The following is a 25,151-nucleotide window of genomic DNA, read 5'->3' as shown; positions in this document are numbered from 1 at the left end:
CAGTGTCACTGGCCCTCATATGTGGGATCCGAACCGGGGCCCTCTGGCATCCCAAGCCAGTTCTTAACCATCGCGCCACTCGGCCGGCCCTTAATAGGATTTTTAATCACTTATTTTTATGGAAATTTGAAAAACATCCACAGAAGTAAAGTGGTAATATTAACAAACCCCACCTACATGTTACCCAGCTTCAACAATCAGCATTCTGCCTGCCAGTCTTTATGGTGTTTGAAACAAACAAGGAAAGTAATTTTACGTTTCTAAAACATGTAATACGAATAGATAGATGCATTGGTGTACTCAAAGAAGAGTACGTGTGAGAATATTAATTCTTCATATGTTGTAAATGTAATACCGTTAATCACCTTGTAAGATAGTACTGCGTTCATTTGTCTTTTAACTTACTGAAGATGAAGATGTCTGAGCCACCACTAACTTAATGGAGAACTCATCTGCTGTCAAGATTTTAGTCCTCTTACCCCTTCTTACGAGTTGCATTTGATTTGATGTACACTTGCCTGTCTGCAACTTTTGTATGAATCAGCAGTAAAGGTCATTTCTAGAATATGTACGGCAATATTTTAAGTCAGCGTCAAGTTGAAAATTGCTAAACCTTGCTCTGCACTCTCTCCTGCAAGTTCACTCTTGGTTTTCCCCAAGTGTATTGACTGACTGAAGAGTACATGTTGTAAGTAGTTGGTTGAGGGAGTTTTGACTACCTGCTCTCCCTGAACCTGGTAACAGGGATTAGGAACTTATGTTATTTGCTCCCTTGTTCGTTCTTCTTTGGAGGAGGAGTAAGTTGTGTGTGTACCTACAGTTGTGGGGCCTGCAAGGTGATGGTAACCGTATTTCTGAATTTCCTTGCTTTTATTGGTTTAAATTAGACCCATAGGGGTAATTATTCCACCCCAGTGCATGGAGAAGCATAGTCTTTGGGAGTTGCGCATCTAAACCCCTGTGCAGTACATGGAAAAGGTATCTTTCACATTATAATGCTGTTTGGCATATTTAGTTTAGTGCAAAGCGTGTGCTTACTTAACAAGACCCTTTAATAAGCTCCCTCTACACCAAAGACATATTTTAAAAAATATACTTAAGACGACTTTGTAGTATTCCCCAGTAGAGTTCCTCTAGAGCAGCAAAACCTTTCTGAAATAAAACTTATTCCTTTAACCGGTATTCATTTAAGTGGGTTTCTCTGTTCTTGGTTTCCATGGAAATAGCGAACAGCTAACGTTATTTATAAGGTGGAAGTAAAATAGGGTGCCTAATGGGACCCCATGCTGCTCTGATGAAGAGACTTAGGAAAAAAAATCCATGCTCATGGGATTTTTTTTTTTTAAACAAGGTTAATGGAAGCCCTGATTTCAGTCTTCTGTAACAGAACATATTTTTGGTTTTAAAGGCTAGCATTAATATCAAGCAAACTTCTTTTTTTGGTCTGTATTGCTTTCACTTTCAAGTTCTAGGACCACTTATCAGCATGATTGAGGCTTTATGCTTCAGATTCCCATTTCTTTGTGGGTTTTGTTTCAAAAGTTAAAATCCCCAGAATATTGTAGCTCTTTCAATTTCTCATTGACATTTCAAAGTACAAATAAAAAGCTAAATGTTCATTAATGATAGCAGTGATGATAAAGAATCAACATGTTGGACTACATAGCTTTAAAAAAAATAATTGTGTATGTTGTGGAACCATTTCTCGTTTTCAGGCCTTAAGTCAGGGTTCTTTTTTATTTGTGTTGTGGAGCTAAACCTGTGTACTCAGAAAAGATTCTAATTTTCGTCTGGGAATAGAAACGGGGAAAATCTTAAATTCTCTTTCTTTTTTTAAAAAATGGATTGTTTCCAAAGCCTTTTAATTGAAATAAATGTTAATTCTTTCAGTCTTTGAATATGGATTTGGGATAAACCTTGGCTTTTCCTCACTTCTTCGGTAAGGCCTACTCTTAGTTTTCTAGCCTACAAGCACAGCCTTGCATGTCTTAAGCCCCTTCAAGTAAAAGAATATCATTCCCTTTGTGTTTGTGATTGTGTGTGTGTGTGTGTGTGTGTGTGTGTGTGTGTGTGTGTGACTAATTTTTCTATAGCCTGAAAGGCACCTGCTCATTTTCCAGCCTGGTGAGTACAGCAGTGCTATATTGAGAAGTAAGGCAGTATGGAACACAATAAGGTGCTGTAATTTTTATTTTGTTAGTTTTGGTTGTCCTTGGCAGCTTGTGATCATTACCCGTTTGTCTGGAAGTACTGTGTGATTATTCCTGGCTATCAATGCAGCAGGAGTTTCTTCTGTTTTAAAAGCAAGAATGGGTTTCTACTTAGGACTCCATCAGGGGAGGAGTTTTTGTTTTAGGGTGTGTGTGTGTGTGTGTGTGTGTTTCTTTGGACACGTCTCTGGCTATAGTTGGGTTTACTGTGCTCTAATTTTAGAAACTTGGTGGTTTTAATCTTGTTGAATTTCTGTGTGAGGTATTTTATCTCCAGGAGTTCACTAGTTTCTTCTGTGCATATTGGTGCTAGTTTACAAAATTTACTTAGTGTGTGTGTTAATCATTCTTTTAGTTTAGCTTTTTCTTGGATATTTTTTAATCGGGTGTTTACCAGTGACCTTCCTTAGTGACTTTTATTTGAATCATCTTTGTGCTTTAGAGACATAGGAATTTGGGTCTGTTATCCCATTTGTGAGAGAACAACTCCCAGTAGTTTCAGTTAGTGCGATAAAGGGTTTTCACGGATGCAGTGCTGGGCATTGAGCCCCCTCCTTGGTGCTTATGGTTCACACCCCGAACTCCCATTAGTGTTAATAGGAGGCACTTGCTTAACTCCCTCTACACCGAGAGAGACCCAAACTCTTGTAATGTCTTATAGATGCCCGAGTTGTTTTTTGTTGTTGATGGTAAGAATTTTGGTCCTGAGGCTAACTGATTATTAAGATAAGAGTTTGAGTTGTCTTGGGATATGGGGTGATTTACTAAGTCTGATCTGTAATTAAGTTTGTTTTGATGATTAGATTCAGAAAGCATTTACAGTTTTGTAAGCTATGGATGCTTGTGAATAAGGACTTTTGTACTTGATAGCACGATGAAGCAAGATTTATTCTTTTCGGGTTTTTTTTGTTTTTTTTTTTTTAAAGATTTTATTGGGGAATTGGGGGAGGGGAAAAGCATTGGGGAATCCCCGGGAAACAGCATTGGGGAATCGGGAAAGGGGAACAGACAAGTTGCTGTCCCCTTTGTTCTTCAGTCTAGTCGTGGAGGATGTTGCTTCACTGGCCCATGTTGGTATTATCATTGCGCTCTTCCCGGGTGAGGCATTTGGTCGCCGGCCATTGGATGGCAGCTCACGCCAGCTGCTCACACAGGCTGCCAGCCACTCACAGCAGCCCACTGCAGCAGGGGCTGCAGCCTAAGCTCTCGCCGGTGACTCACGGCAGCCCAGCTCCAGGTCGAGCTGTTGTTCATCACCTTAGCTGTAGAGGGCGCAGCGTCACTGGTCCTCATGTAGGATCCGAACTGGGGCCCTGCTGCTCAGAGCTGGCGTCCCAAGCCAGCTCTTAACTAGTGCGCCACTCAGCCAGCCCTTTTGTTTTGTTTTGTTTTGTTTTGTTTTTCGCTAATACTTCTCAACTACAAAATAAATGATTTTACAAGTTCTTGTATATATCGTAAGAAGACTTAGTAAAAATTGTCTTTTCATTTGTAAGCCTTCCCACAGTTACTCTCCGGCCTCTTTAAGTCTTTTGTCAGCTAATGTTGCTGACATTTTTCAAGCATATAGAAGCTAATAATGTGCACTGTCTTAGAGCTTGGACATTGCAATTACTGGTCAAGTATTAGATCATCACTGTTTACTACGCCTGTGAATTGTGGGTTTTTATTAGTTTCATTTGTTTATTTGCAGTCTAATGGAAAGATTCCTAGATTGAGAGCAGTAAATCTGGGTTTTAGGCTGGGCTTTGGCTTTTACTATCTTTGTAGCTTTTGACTAGTCATGTAAACTTCTTGGGCCTTGGTTCCCCTGTGAAAGAAAGGTACAGATCTAGTACTCTGGGCAGCCCATTCTAGCTTTAGACGATTTGAGGGCCTACTTCCCTAGGTACTAAAAGAAATAGAGAACTCTAAAGCTAAGGTTCCTTATCCTGGCTACCCATCAAAATCTTCTGGGGGAACTTTTTAAAAATACAGATATCTGAGTTCCAAATCAGACATAATAAAATTCAGAATCTTTAAGGGTGGGACCTGTGAATCTGTTTTTATTTTAAGTTTTAGATTTATCCTGATCTAGTTTTGAGAACTGTTTGTACAAGGCATTATTTCTACCCTACTCTGTGTGTGTGTAGTCTAGTTAGGGAGATGAGACATATAAGTTACTATGTGAGACAGTATGTGATTAAATTCTGAGATGAATGAGAAAGATGATAAATAATCTGAGAATTCAAAGAAAGGGAGATCTGGGAGTTGGGATGGTTAGGGAGGGAAGGTCTGCATTAACCAATGAGTCTTTATCTGGACCTTGATGACTGGGTGAGATTTGGATAGGGCGAGAGAAGGTAAAAGGGTATTCTTGGTATAAGAAAGAGCATCCCCAAAGTAAAAGTTTGGGGAGGGGAACAATTCTGATAAGTGTTAGTCTTTATTTTAGTATTCCAATCTTGCATCTGCTGTAGATTTCCCAAACATTTTGAAGGAGTAAGCCATGGAGAGATTTGATGAAAGAGAGTGTTCCAGCCAGAGGGAAAAGCAAGTAGGAGACTCCTGAGAAGGGAACTTGTTTGGAGTTTTTGAAGTACAGAAAAGAGACTATCGTGGCTGGAGCAGATTGAGCAATGGGGAGGGGGGGCCGAGATGAGGTCTCAGTATTTAGGCCCAAGTCACGTAGAACCTTGTGGGCCATTGTAAAGGACGTTAGCTTTTTCTCTGAGTATGGTGGGAAGCCACTGGAGGATTTTGAGCCAGTGGTAACCAGATCTATCTTGGACTTTGAAAATGTCACTCTGACTGCTGAGAGAATAGACGGTAGTAGGACAAAGATGGAAGAGGGGAGGCCAGTTACGAGGCTATTGAATAATCTGGGTGAAAGATGATGGTATTTTTGACCAAGGAGGCGGTAGTGGAGTTCAGACAAGTGGTCAAAGTCTGTGTATTTTGAAGGTAGAGGCTAGATGGTTAGCTATTGGATTGGATGTAGGGCGTGGAAAAAAGGGGAGTTAATGATGACTTGAAGGTTGTGGCCTGAAGGGATGGAGTTGTCATTTATTGAGATGGGGATGACTCTGAGGAGGAGGTTGGGGGATGGGTAGTCAAGAGTTCAGTTTTGACAAGCATTGAGTGGGCAGTTGGGTAGAAGAGTTTGGAATTCAGGGGAAAGGTCTGGGCTGGAGGTACTAGTTTGGGAACCACCAGTGTACAGATCCTTTTATAGTCCGGAGACTGGGTGAGATTACCTAATAGGAAGAGTTCTAAGAACTGAGCCCTAGGGCAGTTCAACATAGTGAGGTCTTGAGAGATGAGAAGGAACCAGGAAAAGAAACCCAGAAGAGTGGCCAGAGAGATTAGGAGGAAAATCAAGAGTGAGTGGGAGTCAAGAGAAGAAAGGGTTTCAAGAAGGAAGGAATTATCAACTGGGTCTCATGATACTGATCAAACAAGGAAGCTAGGGCTGAGACTTTGCTTTTGGATTTGGCAACAGGGAGGTCATTGGTGATCTTAACAATGGAGGGAGGCAAAACCTCCAGTGGAATGGGTTCAGTATACAATGGGAGAAGAACTAGAGACCACAGTGAGTGTGGTTAACACCTCAGGGAGTTTTGCTATAAAATAGAGCATAGATAATAGGACAATAACTAGAGAAGGATGTAGAGTTAAGGGAGACTTTGTTGTTGTTTTTTTTAAGATAGAGCAAACAAAATGATCCAGTAATGAGGGAAGAATGGATGCTTCTTGAAAGTGAAGGGAGGAGTGCTAGAGGGTTGTCTATGAGAGTAAGATTGAGAGGGATGATTATATTATTGGGTCCTAAAGGACCAAATTTCATTAAGCAGGATTCTGCTTCTTCTTTTGAGCACTTATTTGCGTTTAAATTTATTTCAAACTTATGCTTTCTGTTTAGAAGTTAAGAAAGGTAGATAAAAAGCAGTAAAACTTATTGTATATAAAATTAGTGTATCATGTGTAGTAGAGAAAGAGAAGAGATCGAGTCTTCTCTGTAAGGTGACATTTTAAAGTGTCTTTGAATGACAATTTTCTGTGCTATTCTAGTCCCTTGTCAAAATTTATGATTGAGCGTACACTAGAAACTTAATCGCTCAAGATTTGTAGTGGGATAAATTTTAGCCTAATTTAAAACATGATCTAGTATTGAACATTTTCTCTGCAAAATTGGTTTATTTTTTAATATATATTCTTAATATAAAGAGGTTTTAGGTATTTCATAAAAAGTACTTAAGTAGTTATTAGTCACCTTTGATTTATTAATGATATTTTAAATTTTACCACCACATCAGAAATCTGAACAATTCATTTCTTTACCAGGGCTAATTAAAGAATCTACCTATGAAGATCTGGACTGGTGAACAATCTTCAGTTTGCAAAAAAATCGTGTGAAGTTATGTTAGCAAGATAATATTCATCTCTAAAGCAAAAATAATTTCATTTACTCCAACTTATGTATTTTGAATGTATTTTTCGAGAACAAGTCTATATTTTAAAAATTTAAGCAAATGTGGTTAAAATTTTGAACTTCCTTAGCTACAAGTATGAACTGTATGAGAAACAAATTAAGTGGACTTCCAGTCAACGTAGCATGAGGAAAATCAAACTTTCGTTTAAGACTTTGAATAGGTTTTGTTTATGGATCGTGCGAAAAGTACAGATTTATATATCAATCTTTTTGCTGCTAATTCATTCCTGTTAAATTATAGAAATAAAGTATATGTATTTTTTAAATCAATTTCCAAATAGTAGTCAATAATCAGTCTTCAGAAGAAACACTTTTGTAATTCTAGATGCACAGTATTTAAGAATCACTAGTCTAAAAATGATTTTTTACTCTTTTTGGGCATCTGAACCTGTTTGTGAATCTTAGTAAGGCTGTGAGTCCTTTTCCCAGACTTTTCATACATACAAAGTTTAGTATATAGTATTATGGAGTTGGCAAACCCCTCTGAAGCCCATTCACAAGGATCCATTAGGCACACATAAAGGATCTCAGGTTTTAAAACCTGCTCTTAGATAGCTTACTTACATGACTTTTCTTTAAAACTTTATATACAGACTTAAAAAAATATATATTTGGCCAGTATTTATTGTAGTTTCCTTCTTAGACGAGCAACTGCTGCAGCTGGTTAAGAGGAAGTGAGATCTCATAGCAAGACCAGCTCAGTCGAAGGAATCTCAGGGTCTGGAAGCTCTTCTCCAGCTTTACTACCATCTAGCTGTGTGACATTTGGGGAAGTCACTTAACCTCTCAGGCTTTGATTTCCTATGTGATTTCTGCAGTCCCTACAAGCAGTTTTATGATATCATGGTAAAATTCTTTATCAGTTTTGGATTGACTCTACCACTGATTTTTGGAGACATGTCCTGGAGATAAGGTGTACATCTGTTGTGCCTTTTTACTGAATGTGACTTTTCAGAAAAGTTTATGTGACTGTACTTTCTCAAATGCCATATAAGTAAAAGCTAGAATCCCAACCTTATCCTAGTCACTTGGAGTTTCAACGTGTTTCATATATTCTGGGTATAAGCCATTGTTATACGTGTTGCAATTATGTAGAGATTCTGTGGCTGGCTTTTTCATTCTCTTAATTTTTTTTGTTTTTTGATGAACAGAAGTTCTTAATGTTAATGTAGTCCAAATTATCAGTCTTTCCCTTTTTCATTATATTTTAAAATGGTAATATTTAACTTTCTAATCAACTGTTTTTGTCCAAAGTCATTCATTTAACAAATAATGCTGTGGGCTTGATGCATATGAAATTATCTCCAGCATGAAAAAGCTAGCAAGAAATGCCTAATAGGGAAAATAAGCCTGCAACAGGGTTAAGGGTCCATCAGTGAATTCATTCATTTAAGAAACATTTACTGAGCATTTATTATGTGCATGATATTGTTTTGAGTGGTACGGTGGTATAAGTAGTGTTAAGAATCCACTTTTTAAAAATGAGATATTATTGAAATATATAACATTGTATTAGTTTCAGATGTACAACATAATGATTTGATACATGTATGTATTGTGAAATGATCACCACAATAAGTTTAGTGAACATCCATCACTGCACATAATTTTAAATTCTTTTTTCCTTGTGAGAATCCACTTTTTAATAACCATATTCTGTAGATTTTTGCATGATTTTTCTTTTGCTTGGGAGTTATTCTAATCTTGGTGATTGAAAATGCCATTTATGTGGACTTGAGAACTTTAAGAAGTATTGCTAAAGAAAAGGCAGGATAAAACAGCAAATTCAGTTTCTTTTGGAAATGAATGTTAACTGCATGAATTGGGGCCCTTTTAAATTATTTTACTGTCTGTTTGCTATGACTGTACATGATTAAATAAAAATTTTTGATCTGGATGACATGAGGACTTTTTTGAAATATCCCTTGATGATATGAGAACATTTATTGGAATAACATCAGTCAACAAACGTACTATGTTTAAAGCATAAGGAAGATATGTATAGTTTTAGAGCATGGTCGTGGAGTTTAAATAATTTAATACTAAAATATTGGGGGAAAAGTTTAAATTTTTGTTCTCTAGTTTTTTTAACTGAGACGTTTTGGGCAGGAAAATTAAAAATAAACAGTACAGCTGACTTGACCATCCTGACCTTGAAGTCAGCTTAATGGAGTTTAGTTAATCTGAAGAAGACATAATTGATGAAAGCATCACTGAGCATTGGATTGGGATCCTAAAACCTTGGTTTTTTTTCTGGTTTTGTCACTGATTAAATATGTGGCATCAGGAAAATCACTTCTATGTTATGTGGTTTATAGTCTAAAGTAGTGAGACTTTAAGAATGTAAATGAAAAGTTTAATTAAAATTATGACTATACATATAAAATGCTGTGAATTTTAAAGCTTTATAGAAGCCAAATCCATTTCAAGATTAATTGAAAAAAAGGCCTTTTAAGTAGACCAAACTAAGGGCCAATGATGTTAGCTTAATTTGTTAATATAAAGCAACAAACTGAAGGTGATTGGTTGGGGATGATAGTGTATTTGTGTGTTTTTTAGATAGGTGCATTTCATTTCTGTGTGTCTCTTAGGAAAACAAAACCGTCACCTACTTACTTTTCCTTGTCTTGAAAAAACTGTTGAAAAGTGAAAAAACTGGAAAATTAGAGATTTAACTGCCCTTGAATTCTTTCCTTGCTGTAAAAACTACCTATTTCTTCCTTTCTCTCTTTTGGGTTTTAGAGCGTTAGAGGTTTTTCTGTGTTTTGGTTTTTTTCTTCTTAAAATCGTATAGAAATCTTTCAGTCTTCAGCTTTAGATACATATAATAAATCTGTGTTTGTAGTCTGATTTCCATTTTCTCCTTCTTCTGTTATAGGGAGCAAGAGAGCTGAAGGAGAGCCAGTTTCCCCCAAATTGGTAAGTACTTTTTTTACCAGGCAGTCATAGTGTGCCTGATGTTAGTTGGATAATTATTCAAATGTTGTGAATTTTTTTCTTTTCTTTTTGGCACAACTGTCTTCTCAGAAATGAGGCTTTGCTGTTTGCACTGAGTAAAAGTGAATTTTTGTCTAATTTCACATAGCCATATCTCAAATGCATTTGTGTTTCTAATAATACTGGTAGGCTTGCATGTTCCTACATTCGATAACCTATTAAAATATAAAGTTCTCCTGTGCCAAAAATGTCCTTAATGCAGTGGTTAGAGCTGAACATTCAAAAGTCAGGATAGTCAAAAGTTAAGGTTCCCATTGTGTTTTGTATTACTTAATATGCTGTTAAATTTGATGGCCTTAATATATGTGCAAAAAGGGTAGGTTCATGTAACTATGGGAAACTTGACTTTGAAATTTGGCACTCTTAAGCATTTATATTCTTAAATTTAATGTTGGATTGGCTTTATGTCTGATATTACATTTTTAGTGTGTATTGTTTTGTATAATTCTTAAAGAGAAGAAAATAGAGAGAAATGTAGCAGTGTGGGGCATATAGGCAAACACATTTTTCCCTAATGTCTTCTTTAACAACTTATAAATCATCACACTTAATCATTTCTTTGAATGCCTAATTCAAGATCACAGATTGCACAGGGCAGTCTAGTGACTAAGGATCAAACAAATATTAACCTTATTTGGAGAGCATGTATTATGAGAAAAAATTAAATTCAAACAAGATAGCTGGAATAGGGTAGTCCCCTAATGCAAGGCTATCTTTTTTGTTTTTTGTTTTTTTAATTCTCGCTCTCAAATAGTAATTAATTTAGTGTGTGGAGTAGATACTAAGTTAAGGCTTCTTTTTGATAACTTATGGTCCTTGAGGTGTCTCTTTTACCTTGTAGGGATTGGGCTTTGAACATTAAAGGGAGGCATTTGGACCAGTTAACCTTGAATTTACTACCTTTTTATTCTACTTGCCTTTCTCTCATGGAACCTTTTAAAATAAATAATCAACACCCAAATAGCCCTTTACTCTGAGTTGTGATAGAATCATAGGGTCTCAGAGAAGGGACCTTAAGACCTTTTCTTTCCAGCCTTTTACCCGATGTGGCAATTTCTTCTCCTATATCCCTGATAGATTGTTATTCGGGTAAATGTTGAATACTACATTTTTTAAAAATGTAGCTCATTATTTTCTATAGTGTATTCTGAGGAACTCTAGTTCCACAGAAATGGATAAATATTATTGAGGTTGGGTGGGGGCGGAAAAATGTTTGGTCATATAATATGGGAAATGCTGCGTTAAACAAAGTTAAACAGGTTTCTTTACTGCAGGACTTCTCAGAACCTTTAATATGCTAATGTGCATTGTGACTCTCCAAGAGGGGGATATGATATGCAGCATTCTTGAATACTTCTAATGACAGGGAGCCCACTACCTCATAAGGTAACCCATTCCTTTTTTGTACAGCTCTAATCCTTAGCTCTTCCTTAAATTGATCTGAAATCTATCTCCCATAACTTCCACTTCTATTAAGTGCTTACTGGTTATGCCAAGACCACCACACCCTCTTGTGTTAACCTTTGTATAATAAATACGTATATCGTGCTAGCCAGGCTGTCTGGACTATTTTTTATCATTACATTGCATTCTGGTAAATGTGGCAGCCAATTATAAAATCTTGGCCTCTCTGTCAACTATGCTCTTATACACTACTCTCCAGCCTCCTTCATTTTGAATTTCTGTGAGTTTTTAGATTTACTTCGACGTTCTTGTTGTTGGGTATAGTTGGGATGATTTTTGTAATGAAAGTGATGCTTGATTTCTGTAAAGAAAGGGGAAATAGAAGAATGTGTGTGTATGTCGGTTAGGCCTGGGCCCAGGAAGTTGCGATAGAAACTGTACATTAGAATGAACGCTGGTGGTGGGGAGAGGTGCAAACAGTGCAGCAGACTTGTGAAGGACAGAGTGCTGCGGGGAAACCCCGACTTGACCCAAAATACCATACTGTCATGTTGCCATGGTATGACCTGTTAGGTGTCTCTTTTTTTTTTTTTTAATTGAGGACCTGGCTCCCTCCCTCAGAAAAAGGAAAACGGAAAGGAAAGATATATATATTTTATTCTCAAACACATCAGACATTCAGGTATCATAAATCTGTGCGTGTGTGTGTGTGTAAATTTAGTTTAATGGTTAGGAGACATCAGTCTCACTAGCTGAAGTGATTTTTTTAGCAGTTATAATACCAAGATTTGAGCATCGTAACCTTGCCAGATTCAATTGGTAGCCTCTAAAATCAGCATTGCCCAGCTTTCTGTGCATTGGCATTTTCTGTTGACCTGTGGAGTGTCACCCAAGAAATACCACCATGAAAATAAGAAAACAGTTATTAGTTTTTTTAATGTTATTTTTTAATTCATTTTAGTAAATGTTAATTTTCAATAACTGTTATTAACAGAATTTTATTACTTTTAGCATCCGTGATGATTTAGCACTGTTAGTTAAAAGGTAACGATACTGTTTTATCTTCTAGCATGTTAGATACATAGTAAGAAAGAAATATTTTGCACATATCAAAACCTGATATTTTAGTATTAGACATGTGACAAATAAGGGTATATAGATCTATCAGGACTTTCTACTTTTTCATAATTAAAACAATTAATTAAACCTACCCTAAAACACTATTTTGAGAATATAGATTAGAAGTGAAGTCTTATACCAAGTAACTATATGGTATAGAGAACACAGAAGTGATCATTTTTGGGGAATTCAGTCTGGGGGCACAATGTATTACGGACTTATGGTTGAAGAAACTTGGTTGGCGAGTTGAGTTTTGATTAGAAAAAGGTTTATATCAGTTTAGGAACAGAGCAGTGTTTCTTGGCAGTACATGCATTATTAGAATTATAATGAAAGACCTAGAGGTCACATATCGCCAAGCAGAACCATACCCAGAAAAATAGTTAGAAGCCTCTTTCTTAGAGAATTTGAAAGTAGGAAAGCCTGTAGTCTTCTCCGCAATATACTGTGCTGAGCAATTTATTAAAAAGTTTGTGTGTATGAATAAAAGTATTAAGTCTGTTAGGAATAGCATAGAACTTCACAGTTTACAAAGGGCTTTTCATATGGTATTTACCTCATTTAAACCTCATAACAAATTTATGAAGTAGGTGATACTGTTCCCACTTTCCTGATTTATAAGCAAACAAATTTTAAAAACCCTGAGGCTGCTGAGAGTGATTACACAGTGAGTAAGTGGAATCAGTTTTTGTTTTGTTTTGTTTTGGGGGATAGCAAATGTTCTTTCTAGACATCGCTGCTGCCTTTTTTAAGTGGGATTTGATTATTGTTTTTGTTTGGTTGGTTTGTGGAGTTTTTACTTATGTATGTTTTAGGTTTTTTTGTTATTTGAAGGTGAGAGGCTATTAGGTGTCCCAGTGGTTTGACATGTACAGTTTTGAAGATAACAAACGTTGGTATTTTGTGCTAGGCAATTGTCCTCTCTGATGGTAGTATTTACAGCTGTTGGGTGGTGAAAGGCATTGTACCTCAATAAAGTGTGTCTATTACTGTTTTGTGAGTCTGTTTATATTTACCTTGCAGCAACTGATTTGTTATTTATAACTTAATGGAATTGGTCAAAATATGATAAATCATCTTTTTACAGATTTAGCAAATAATACCTCCTTCATGATGCTATAAACTGCCCCTCAGTGGTCTTCACATGACTGGCCGCATGAGTTGTCTAAGCCCCCAAATATTTTTTAAAAGGATTCAACATGTGCTTGCCTTGTTTTTGTAAGCTATAAATATATGGATATAATTTGTTCCTTTAGGCAGAGACCAATCTTTTAAAATTGCTATCCAGAAAGAGACCTTTTTGAAGAAGTATATCAAATATATCTAATCCTTCATAAGTTTTCCTATAACAAGTCACTACCTTTTTTTTTTAACTCTTCTTTTAAATGTTTTATTTTGAAATAAAATGAGTAATTGGCATTTAGAGTTCTTGCCACATAACATGTGTGTCTTTGTGTGTGTCTAGTAAGTAGACAACACTCTGGTGAAGTAAAAGCTGCTGTCAGCTCCTCATTGACTTGAGTTGTAGGCTTCTTACCCTGGAAGCCCTCTGACATTTAGAGCCTCCAGGTTAGACCCTGGGTTTAGTTTTTCTTTTCCGGAACATTTTGTTTTATCAGTATAAATTTTTCTGATGCTTTATCTAGCAATCCTCAGTTAATTTTTTGTTATTTAAAAATAAGTGCATATTTTCTATTGACATTTTGGAAAATATTGATACTCTGAAAAGAAGTAAATAAACCTTAGTGCTACCACCCGGAGATAACCAATGACAAATTCTGAAAGTGACAGCTCATAGCATTATTATTTTTACAAATCTTTGTCAATTTGCTATCAAAATGACTTATCCTCTTAAAACTTATCCTCTTAAAATTTCTGTGACTTTATTGAAGATGGGTTTTGTTTATGTTGTTGGTCATTCTTATTCTGTGAATTACTTTTTCATAGTTTTTAAAGATTAATTTGTGAGCACTGTATCTGTATAAATTATGGTAACTTTTTGTTGTTTATATTGTAAGCTCTCCATGTTTTTAACCTGCTGTTTGTTTCTAGCATTTATATGAGCTGAATTGAGCTATGATGTTATGTTACTAACAGTAAAATAAAATATAGCCTTTCTGTTGTTGAAAATACCCCTTTAACTTCAAGATGATTCTTAATTTGACAAGTACTATAACAAATCATTTTTGGACACATTTACTGAAAAAGTTAAAACTAATTCAAGAAAAATTTCAGTAAGAACTCTAGTATGTAAGTCAAGGGTTTGAATAAGGAGATTATTTTAGTATTTAAAATTAAAGCGACTGTGTAGTTTTAACATTTGCATTTATATAGTAAACTTACATGACAACAAAAACCTTGGTCTAAGTCAGTAATTTAATGATTCTCATATTTATTTACTATAGTTTCAAAAATTTTCTAAGATACTAAGTAGCTGAAAAACCCAGGTTTTTTCATCAAAATATGTCTTCTTTTCCAAATTACCTCACGTAAACATCACCTTTATGAAATGTTTTGGCTAATAATATCGTTGTACAATAATCCTTTTCTAGCCTCTACAAATGTGAATTTGAAGGAATTTTACACTTTTGAAATTTATTGTTTTTTAGGTTAGAGTGCTTTGATATTACAAAACATAGTATATATATATATATATATATATATATATATATAAGCCTTAGGGGAGAGATTGCAAGTGATGTTTTAAGCCTAGCGAGGTTAAGCAAATATAATGAAAACTAATATTCATAAACATATATTCTGTGGAATTTTATCTGTCAAATCAGGTTTTAAAGAAATTTTAAGAAAACTTAGGTCGAGTATGGATTTTATCCACAGACAAGTAATTTTTAGAAAGTGTAAAACTTATGAATCTCATTGAACTGGTTGAAGTACGAGTAGTGGTTCTTTTAGCTTCCTGATTGTTCCCTTCCTCAGTTTGTAAAGAATGCTGAAAAGTTGCTCTAACTACAAGTTTTATAGTAGGTACAAAGAAGAAAAGAAAAAGAAGTCAAGTTTAAATTTATTCAGGCAGAAGCAAGCTTTTGCTTTGGAAGAGTACCTAAAATCATGTCTAAGGCTATATTCAAGAAAAAAGAAAAAAATTAACAGAGAAATTATCCATTGAGTTAATTTCAATTGCAGTAGTGATGAGTGGAGCAGACTAGGAAGGTTCACCTTCACAAATCTAGACTTCCGACATTATCTCCACATGCAGTGATACACACAGCCAAAGAGATGCACTGGCAACTTTGAAAAGATGGTGTTCATTTTAAGCTGGAAACGTCTGTTCCACTGCTAGACTACCTCATCTGTTGTGCACAATAGATTTATTTTTTTAACATCCCTGTCATAACTTCGTGGAAAACAACAGTTACATTGCCTTGTATTTGCGTTAAGTATTGTTAAATGTAAACCTTTAACTCACAGCAGAATTTTCCCATTTTCATTTTAAAAAGTTTTTAAAAATAGAGTAAGAGTCACCTAAATGAAAGTACTCTGCCCTTCATTAACCTCTGAGAGACCCTGAACTTTCCAGTTCACTCTGTGTGATGTTTAAAAATGTATGACCCTCTTGTTATGTGTCTCTTTCGAAGAACAGTGTGTCCTGGATGATGGTAGCCTCCCTTCTCTGCTCCCAGCTCATCTAGGGCAGAAGTGGTTTTGTTCAGCTCTGTATCTTTAGAATGTAGTATGTAGTGTGGTGCTGAGCACATAGTACATGCTTAGATGTTTTCATAACCAGATTAAACACTTTTTTTTTTCATTTCTTACTTATTTGAAGTGTTCTGTAGAGGAATGCTCTAAGAGTAAAACCCAGAAAGTTTTTGGTAGCGATTCCGTACAACACTATTCATTTTGGAAAGAAATCTGTTTGGGAAATTTCTTGCCCTGTGTTAGAGAATCAGATATTTTTCAACTACTGTAATTGATTTAACATGAATATTTCCTTTATGCCTAACATAATGATCCAAAACATTGTATGATCTCTACAGCTGCAGTGAGAAGAGGAGTTTGTTATTTTAAACGGAGGCTGAAGAAACTGTAGAATTAGCAGACATAAGAGAAAGTGGAGAAGGTAGAGGATGGAGTTGCAGACTCTACAGGAAGCTCTTAAAGTGGAAATTCAGGTTCACCAGGTATGTTGCATTATTGGCTTCTGCCATAATAGCATCGCGTTGTTAAGTAATGGTTAAGATTAGTAAACAGGCCCATCTCTGATTGCTAGTGCAGTTTTAATCCTCTTCCAGACAGTTGTCCAAGTCATATCATTTGCCTTTTATCACTACTCAATAAACTCATTGATAATACTTTTAAGAACTTCAATAAATTTTCCTGATTTCCTTTCCACAGAAAAGAACTGAAAATATTGTTTTCCTATACCAAAGTTGTTTAAAAAAACCTCTCTTTCATTTTGTTTTTGGTTTATTTGAGGGACTTGGCTCAGGTGACTTATGACTTAACCTGTAATTTTAAATGAGATGTGTTTAACTCGACTACCATTTATGCTCAAGTTTTTCCTCATAATTCACCTTCATGCTTTGATTCCAATTGTGAGTAAAGAAAATGTGATTCCCTTCACAGATGTTTAAATTTCAGATTTCACAATTCTTGCATTTTAACCTCAGGTACTTAGGCTAAACAAACCTTTAAAATATAGAAATAAAAATATACATTAATAATTATATTTATATGCTATAATAATTATGTTAAAATACATTATATATTAAATATAACTTATATATTAAATATGTATAATATGTTGTATTTAATATAACTGTAACCAAGACAAAAAATTGTCCTTAATAAGTCATTAACATTTATTATATAAACAGAATATCACTGTTTTATATCTCTTTTCTAGACATTAGTTGGATGTGGTACTAGGTTCAAGAGACACATACATGTGTATAATGTTTGGTAATAAAACGTGAGAAATGATGATGAGTTGACTACTATTTAGTGTTCAGAATGTTGGAATAGGAGAAGGGAACTATTTTTTAAAGGTGTTTGTTCTAAGGTATGGTTTCCTTTGTTTTATCTGAATAGTCTATTATAAGGTTAATTTCTGAAATTGTTGGAAGAACACCTTGGGCTTTTGATAACTACTAAATTTGCAAGTTGCTCAGAATTATGTGGATGAGAAAGCTTAAAAAGGCACATATATGTATATAGATGCACAGAGACACACACACAAACACACACACGTACGTACGTACGTACGTACGTACGTACTTTTTACATTAATTCTCTGTATGTTCAGAAATCCCTGCTGCTGCTTTGCATCTTGTTAAACTCTTGCTCAGCAGTGGTCTTAGAATTTGCTGTGTAGACAGGCTTTCTCTATGAAGTGTGTTTTGTTTTTATGGTAACTCGAAGAAATTTATTATGTAATAAGTTTTATATATTTAAATTTAGTATATAATAAAATAAGCACGTTTTATTTTATTTGGCGTTGCTTCTGGTACTAATTGAGGAGGCTAAAAATCTGTTTACAAAAACAAGCTTGTCTTTTTCCTCCTGGACGAAAGTATTTTAACACAGAGGTGTGTTGAATACCCAAGTTGGCTGAATGGCAAATGATGATAGTTAAGTTCACAATTTGTTCAAAGCTGACGTCATCATAGAATGAATTTCTAGAGAACAATAATCAATCTAAATTTGCATGGATCAGAGATAATTTAATAAATTGTATGTGATTTTTGGAGATGTTCCTCTTCTCAAGAAATTTTGAGATGGCAAAGTTGACATTCTGCTTTTCGTTCATCCTCACAAGATATGAACAAATCCCAGTAAGATTTTCTTGAAAGACTGGTGACCTACTAAATTACTAAAAATTGAATAGAGTTCTTAAATATTATTTTGTTTTGTGTTTTAATTCAAGCATACCAATTTTATGAAAATTATAACTGAAAAAATTTAATGTACATTTTGTTCTAAAATCTAATTTACATTTTAAAATTACATTTGTTGACTCAAAAGGGATATATATTCTTCCTAAATTATCCCACTCAGTATTCACATTGTCTATTTCCCTATAGATTTAACTATTTGTTTTTTAGCATAAAATTAATAGCTTTCATATTCATCCTTAATTATTATATATTCTGTTTTTGCAGTAATAAACATTTATATGTTTATTGGTAGTATTTTAACATTTAAAGTATATAAGATATTTTCATTCCAGTTACATTTAGAATACCTTTCTACTTTTCAAAAAAAATTTAAGAATTAACAGTAAATCCAAGTGACATGCCTTGTTTGTAAATCTTATATTGTTATTCTGATTGGATATGTGGGAACCTATATGATCACTGGTCCTGACAAGTTCAGGGATGCCCAGAAATGACATCAAAGTAAGCACTGGCTATTAGGCTGCGGCAGAAGCCACCCTTTGGTACATTTTCAGTTAGGGTATGAAGTTAGGGCTGAGACTGAGCTTACTGGATAGAAAGTGTGTTATGGAACTACCTAGTATTGCCGTGATGGAAGTAAATTTTTGTTCTTTATGGATAGGAGATGATTAAGAAAGTAGCGATGTATCCATGGTTGCTGTTGAATAAATGTTTAAATAATAAACGTGATAGACATCTCATCTTTTTTGAGAAATTGCCTTTTTGATGATTCTTATGCAGATTTAATGGAAACCATATTTAAATTTCAAAGTATTTACTCTTCATGGAACAGAGTAGTATAAAGCAGAGCTTAGCAAATGCTTTCTGTAAAGGGCCAAATAGTCAAATATTTTATACTTTGTAAGTCATTTATGGTCTCTGTCACAATACTTGCTCTGCTGCTGTACGGACAAAGCAGCCATAGACAAAATGTATAAATGAATGGGCATGGCTGTGTACCAATAAAACTATTTACAAAAACAAGTGGGTGATCAGATTTCCTGTGGGCTGTATAGTGTGCCAACCCCTGGCATCAAGTATGTGCTCATAAAAGACTGCTGCATTCTTGCAATAGAAAGTAACTGAAGTTTGATAACACAATGTTACCTTAAAGTCACTAGGAATTTGGATGCTTAAGTTGCCCAGCGTGTCCAGTCCTGCCTCAGATGATGTATAAAATGCAGCTTGACTGCTTATAGGTAGAAAAGGTGATTTAATTATTTTTTCTAGAGGTGGAGACTTAGAATAGTTATCAGTCAGTTTTTAAATTCCAGCGTCATGGAAGAAAATCTTTTTCAGCTTTAAAAAGGCAGCTTTCATATAATAGCCAACTCTAGTAACAAAATCAAAAAGGAAAACCCCAAGTTTTTTTCATTGAAGAGTGTGGCTATCTTTTAGGCTGTGTTACTAAAAATGTATATGTATAAAAACCTTGTTTTTCAATATCATTGAGCTCTTGGAATGTGTGTTATTACTATTTTGTAGATTAAGACCAGGATATAGAAGAGTTACTATGTGTCACATGTATAGTAGAGTATAGTAATATGTACCTTGTGTATTTGGAGGTCACATGGTTGGCATCCTCAGTTATCTAGAATGTATTATAGCTTAGCACCTGAAGTAAAGACTTTCGACCAACTAGAATAAACGTTAGAAGTCGTTTACGAAAGATTATCCATTTTACTCAAGGGGATTTCTTAGGTTATTACAGCCTAATTCATTCATCTTGGAATTAGTTCACTGAGTGTATTACACAGCAGATCAGAAGGAGCAAATCTGAGTTGGGGTTCAGAGGCTGTGAGAGGGAGGCATAATAATAGTAGCAAGATTTGCTAGCTGACTGGCATTCAAGTGAGATGCTAAAATGCAGACACAGAATTCTTTAAAACAGCAGTGAGGACCTTCTTGTATTGTTTGTAGAATAATATATTAGTGATTGTAATCATGCTTCTAGGTATCAATAAAAGCCTGTTTTTCCTATTTAAGAAGGCAGATAAGTATATACTATATTTTAGAAAGACTTTATTTTATGACTAAAACATTTAAAACTGCCTGTCACCCAAAGAGAGGGACAGATTTTCAGTTAGATGAAAAATTCACTTGGGGAACAGCTTGTTCCCAGATACTTTTAGGAATCAGACTTCTGATACTCCTTCATCCTTCAAATGTTTTTATCCCTCGTTGTTACCTCTGGGCAGCAATGCTTTTAGAAGTTGGGTTAGATCAAACAACATTTTTCTTTGTTTTTCATTTGTTTAGACTTCTGTTTTTCTTAGTAAAGGTCCTTCTCATTCAGTATTCTGGTAGCACTCTCCTTCCCAGAGGAACCCAGGTAGGTAGAGTTTTGCATTATTGCTCCTTCACTTCCTGATTTTCAAATATTGAGCATCACTGCTCTACTGAGCACATCGTCCTCTCCCCTCACAGTGAAGACAGTAGCAAAGTCACATCTGACACTAGGCTCCTTCTGCGGTAAGAACCAAACCAGCAGACTTGCGAAATCTGCACTTTGCAGGATTCAAACAGGCCTGTTTTGTATGGGAGCAGCTTCTTTCCCGGCCTTGTTTGGGACTCTAGACAATGACAACATTTTAAAGAGATGTTTGGCTTTGGAGCACCCAGCTGGTGTAAATTGCCTTTTAAAAACCCTCCACCCCCATCCCATCTCCAGATTTGTTAAAAAGCAGGAGCTTTTTATTTCAAATATAAAGTGGTAGTTTGATTTTGTTTTTATATATTAAGAAGAGTGTCTCATTAACCTTTTATATAGATCACAGAAACCTTTGGTCTATTCTGATTGTGGTGTTGCTCGTTTTTTTGTGTGTGTGGACTTAACATTCTAGATTTTGGGCCAAACCTGATTAGTCATAGTGAGTTAATATGTAAAACTGATGACTCTTTTTCTCTCTTTATTATCAGAAATTGGTTGCTCAAATGAAGCAGGATCCACAGGTAACTTGCTACTTTTATTCATTTAAATTTTAAATTAAAATAATTTAAAATAAAGTGACCATAAATTACTAAAATATAGACCAATACTTAAAATTTAAAAGCTATCTCATCTTTCATAGCAATGATATTAGCATATTGATCATCATGTTTTAGAGGCTTAGAAAAATTCAGGCATTCTGTTATAATAAAGCTATCATTTCATCTTTGTTACTGTTATTTGCTTTTATGTTAATTGCTTGAATATTTTGGGGGGAAAATTGAGTGTTAATACTCTTCATATAACTTAAATTTATTTCCGTAAGCCCACTTATTCAAAATCAGAGTTTGTGAGGCTTTCTGTAGTCTCAAAATTATTGAAATGGCCCAGAACCATTCTTATTTTCTCATACTTTATAATACAGATATAGTACAGAACATTTAAATACTTAATCCCACTATGTTCAGGGTAAGAATTTTAGAATAGTTTTTAAAAAGCATTAAATTTTTTTTTATTTTTGAAAAAGCCCTTAAAGAGGGTTTAAAAGTACCTTATGTAATAATCCACCAAATGTTACCTTTTCTTTATATTCTCATAGAAGTTTTTGAGTTAGGCATTTTATTCTCTATCCCTGAGGAGAAATCTTCCTGAAAAGTTATCTTGTCTTCGATGATTTTATTTATTGTTCGGGCAGTGTTTCTTCTACAGCCTTTAGACAGTGGGTCATAAGCATGGAGAGTATTTATCAGACTCTCTCAGGATTTCTCCCTTGCATTTGTTTGCTCATAATCTGTTCATAGAACACCTAGACTCATCAGCGGGTACTCAATATATGTATATATATTTTTAGCTTGTTAACATACCATACATGCCTCATTCTAAATTTAAGTAAAAGAAGTTCTTGGATTGAGGAATGGTACTGAGGCAGATTGATTTTTGAGTGTAGGATTAGTATTCATTTCTACAAATTTAGCATCTGGTGGCCTAACCATTGTGCTTTAAACACAGTCTATTGATCAGGGAGCTGGCATTGAGAGCCCACACTTAACTCCTGTTTGACACTCCAACTTGTGTGAGAAGCTTCTCCATTTTTATTTATTTTTGAAATATATTATGTAAATTAAATTTAGGGAATGAAGAGGCAGTAGACCTTAGATTAATAGATTCTTTTATATTTAATATGGTAACCTATGTTATCAGCAACTGAAATATTAGTAGAAACTTCAGCATTTCTGATATAGCTGAGGGTCATATAACAGAACAGTCTTTTTTGTTGTTTTATTGGGCAGCAGCCATGGTCACTGGTTATACATTCCTTTCATGCTACCGTGGCATAGTTGACTCTTTTAAGGAAGGCACAGCTCACAGTGGCCCATGCGGGGATCAAACCGGCAACCTTGGTGTTATCAGCATGATGCTCTAACCAACTGAGCTAACCAGTCACCCCCTAACAGAGCACTCTTAACACGAAGAATCGGAGGCGCAGAAAACTGTTGGACAGCCTTGTGGGTTATCTCATTAGAAAGGCCTTATATCAAATACACTTATGAAAAAGACCACGTGGAGTAAACATGAGAGGGAGGATGTATGACCCAACCCTGGCAGACCAGGCAGGGCGAATTGAAAGAATTACATGTGAAACGATGAAGAAAAAGGGGTCTCTCATTGGGGTGGTGTTCAGTCTGCTAGTAGGCTATCCTGCTACATTAAACATTTGAAAAGTTTAATTTTGTATTTTTTTCCCCACTTGAGTATAAGGCAAGCATACTCGGTGTATCTCATCTAAAATAGTATCCTTTTTGATTCATAGAATTTGAGAACTGAGAAAATGCCCTGGTAGTGTGTTAATTTGAATGATGTAGTGTTAAGGCAGTTGTAGCTCTGATGGCTTTTCAAATGTAGGCTAAAATAACAAATGTCCTCCACTAAATAAGGGAGAGGGTAAGTAGAGAAAAATCTCTTATCTTTATTGATAATGCCATTAAGCATGCAGTGTACGCAGACTTTATAACTTCCATTTTCCTCCTTTTGTCTGATTAGTGGAGCTTTAGGTTTTCTGTCAACTGATACTTTCTATTATATAAAAAATAACTATTTTTCAGTAAGAAGTAGTACTATTACAGTGCAAAATGCTAAAATATAAAACTTCTTATAATGTAAAATAGTTGCTAAGGAGCTGCCCCCTGTCCTAGTGTTAGGAACCTATTTTTAGGATCTATGCATTAGGTAGTGATAATATGACTCCAGTTTAATGCATGGTAAATTTGATTGGCTAAATGCTTAAGGTTGTTTCATCGTTTGTAATGCAGTATGCATAAAGTCTTCTTGCTACTATTCTGTTAACGAATGAAATATCTTTCTCACAGATATTTTTTCTTTCCAATCAGAATGCTGATTTAAAGAAACAGCTTCATGAACTCCAAGCCAAAATCACAGCTTTGAGTGAGAAACAGGTAGGGGAAAAAGGGGGGGGGGCATATTTTTAACATTGTGTTCTAAAGATATGCCTGCTTGAGGCTTCTAGGAGAACTGCTATTTTTCCTTATGTGTGAAAATAAGTGTGGGCAGCCAGACTCAGTTTTAATTTTGTTTGAGCTCTGTTTATCTATTTTTATTTTTGGTTGAAATCAGTCCCTCGAGTATCCCATGGGTATATGTTACTGGCGAATATCTAAAAGCAATGTGGCAAGCTGCTGTTAACTGTGTTAATTAAACTCTGTAGTTTACCCATAGGGGAAAGGAGTAAAGAAAGTTAGTGGGAATATGTGATAGAGAATCTTGCGGCTGCTGGATGTGCCTAGTTACCTGTTTTAAAAGCTTGAAGCGACATTTAACTTACATGGAGCTAATGGTTGTAAATAGATTGCTCTAAATGTAGGTCTCCCTTTCTGATTACTGTTATACCTTTAAGTTAATCTTTATTAGATACTGAACTACTATTATGTGACAAAACTTTGGTGGAACCTTGTTAGACTTAATCTATATAGGGCAAGACCACCTTGCTTTTTCCCAAGGAAGCCTGGCAAGTATTCTTTGGAATGTCTTGTATAATGACCTCCACTTCACCAGTTCAGACAGCTCCTGCCACCAGGTGGAGTGTGACAATTGATAAAGCTATAAGTAAATGTCTATGGTAATCTGGAAAATCATTTGTTTTTTGGTTCCTTCCCCACTACTCTCCCTTTGGTTAAAAGGAGCAGTTTTCTAGCTTGGAGTATGTAAATGTGTGTGAACCAAAATGATTCGCTGATTTGCAATTGATAGTTAATGCTAGTGATATCTCACTGAAGATTTTTGACTAAATAGTTCTCAATAATTGATTTTTATGTTGTTTTTTCAACTTTTTTTTAGTGAAATAATAGCAATGAGAGTAATTTATTCCTGGAGATTTTTTATTGTTTTGTATTGTATATTGTATTGTGTTTTCATTTAACTAAGGGGAGAAATAAATTTTGAGAACTCTGTGGAATAGATATGAGTTGTTGATATTTCAGAATAGAATCTTTTTCCAAGCTGAATGAACAACTGCTTTTTTTTTTCTCCCCCTTCCTGTTCTTATGCTTCTACGTTCCCCCATCTTGTCTTCTCCAGAGACAGGAAGTGTTTTAGATTAGGGCTTTGCCAAACTAAAATTGGGAGGAGGTGGCATGGTGGAGAACAGTTTTTAAGGAAAAGTATAAACAGAGTTTGTTAATATGTATTTGGCTCTGATAGTGATTCAGTTCTCTAAAGTCAAAATGATGTGTGTTAGTGAAAGCGTTCTAGCTTTCGAATTCTGTTAGCGCTGAGCCTCTTTATAGTTTCAGGGTTAGTTTGACAAGATGCCAATGAATGAGTCACTTTTGCTGAAAAATTCACGTGTTCCAGCAGGGAAAGAAGGTGAGAACTGATTAGTGGAGTAGGGGGCGGGGGATGCTGTCACAAAGTTAAGACAACCTAAGGCTACATTTGAGGAAAATGGGGGGTAATTAAAAACAATTTGCATTTATTTGAAATTTTTGTTTGTGAACACTGATGTAGAGATTTGGTTTATTTCTGCAACTTTATTTCTTTTTTTTTTTTCTAGAGACCTCACTTAATAAAAAAAATTGCAACCATTTATGTTCAGTAAGACATTTCATCAAGTG

At 35.2% G+C, this 25,151-nt stretch overlaps 1 protein-coding gene across 18 annotated transcripts in view; it reads left to right on the top strand.

Annotated features, from left to right (window-relative positions):
• PHF21A (PHD finger protein 21A) overlaps positions 1-25,151 on the top strand; it is a 159,333-nt gene that overhangs the window by 18,644 nt on the left and 115,538 nt on the right. For 14 of the 18 annotated variants that reach the window (XM_019656448.1, XM_019656445.1, XM_019656446.1 and 11 more), the window contains exons 2-5: positions 9,560-9,600; positions 16,197-16,340; positions 21,015-21,047; positions 23,412-23,477. In XM_019656448.1, coding sequence (XP_019511993.1) covers positions 16,287-16,340; positions 21,015-21,047; positions 23,412-23,477 — 153 coding nt within the window. In that variant the 5' untranslated portion in view covers positions 9,560-9,600; positions 16,197-16,286. Of the gene's footprint in view, positions 1-9,559; positions 9,601-10,952; positions 11,065-16,196; positions 16,341-21,014; positions 21,048-23,411; positions 23,478-25,151 lie in introns of all 18 variants that reach the window. The other 4 variants (XM_019656430.1, XM_019656433.1, XM_019656432.1 and 1 more) reach the window with 1 other exon arrangement.

This window comes from Hipposideros armiger, unplaced genomic scaffold (genome assembly GCF_001890085.2).
Source record: "Hipposideros armiger isolate ML-2016 unplaced genomic scaffold, ASM189008v1 scaffold_258, whole genome shotgun sequence".
Lineage (NCBI taxonomy): Eukaryota > Metazoa > Chordata > Mammalia > Chiroptera > Hipposideridae > Hipposideros > Hipposideros armiger.
Note: the sequence above shows the minus strand (reverse complement) of the source record. Positions and strands in the feature narration are given on the sequence as shown.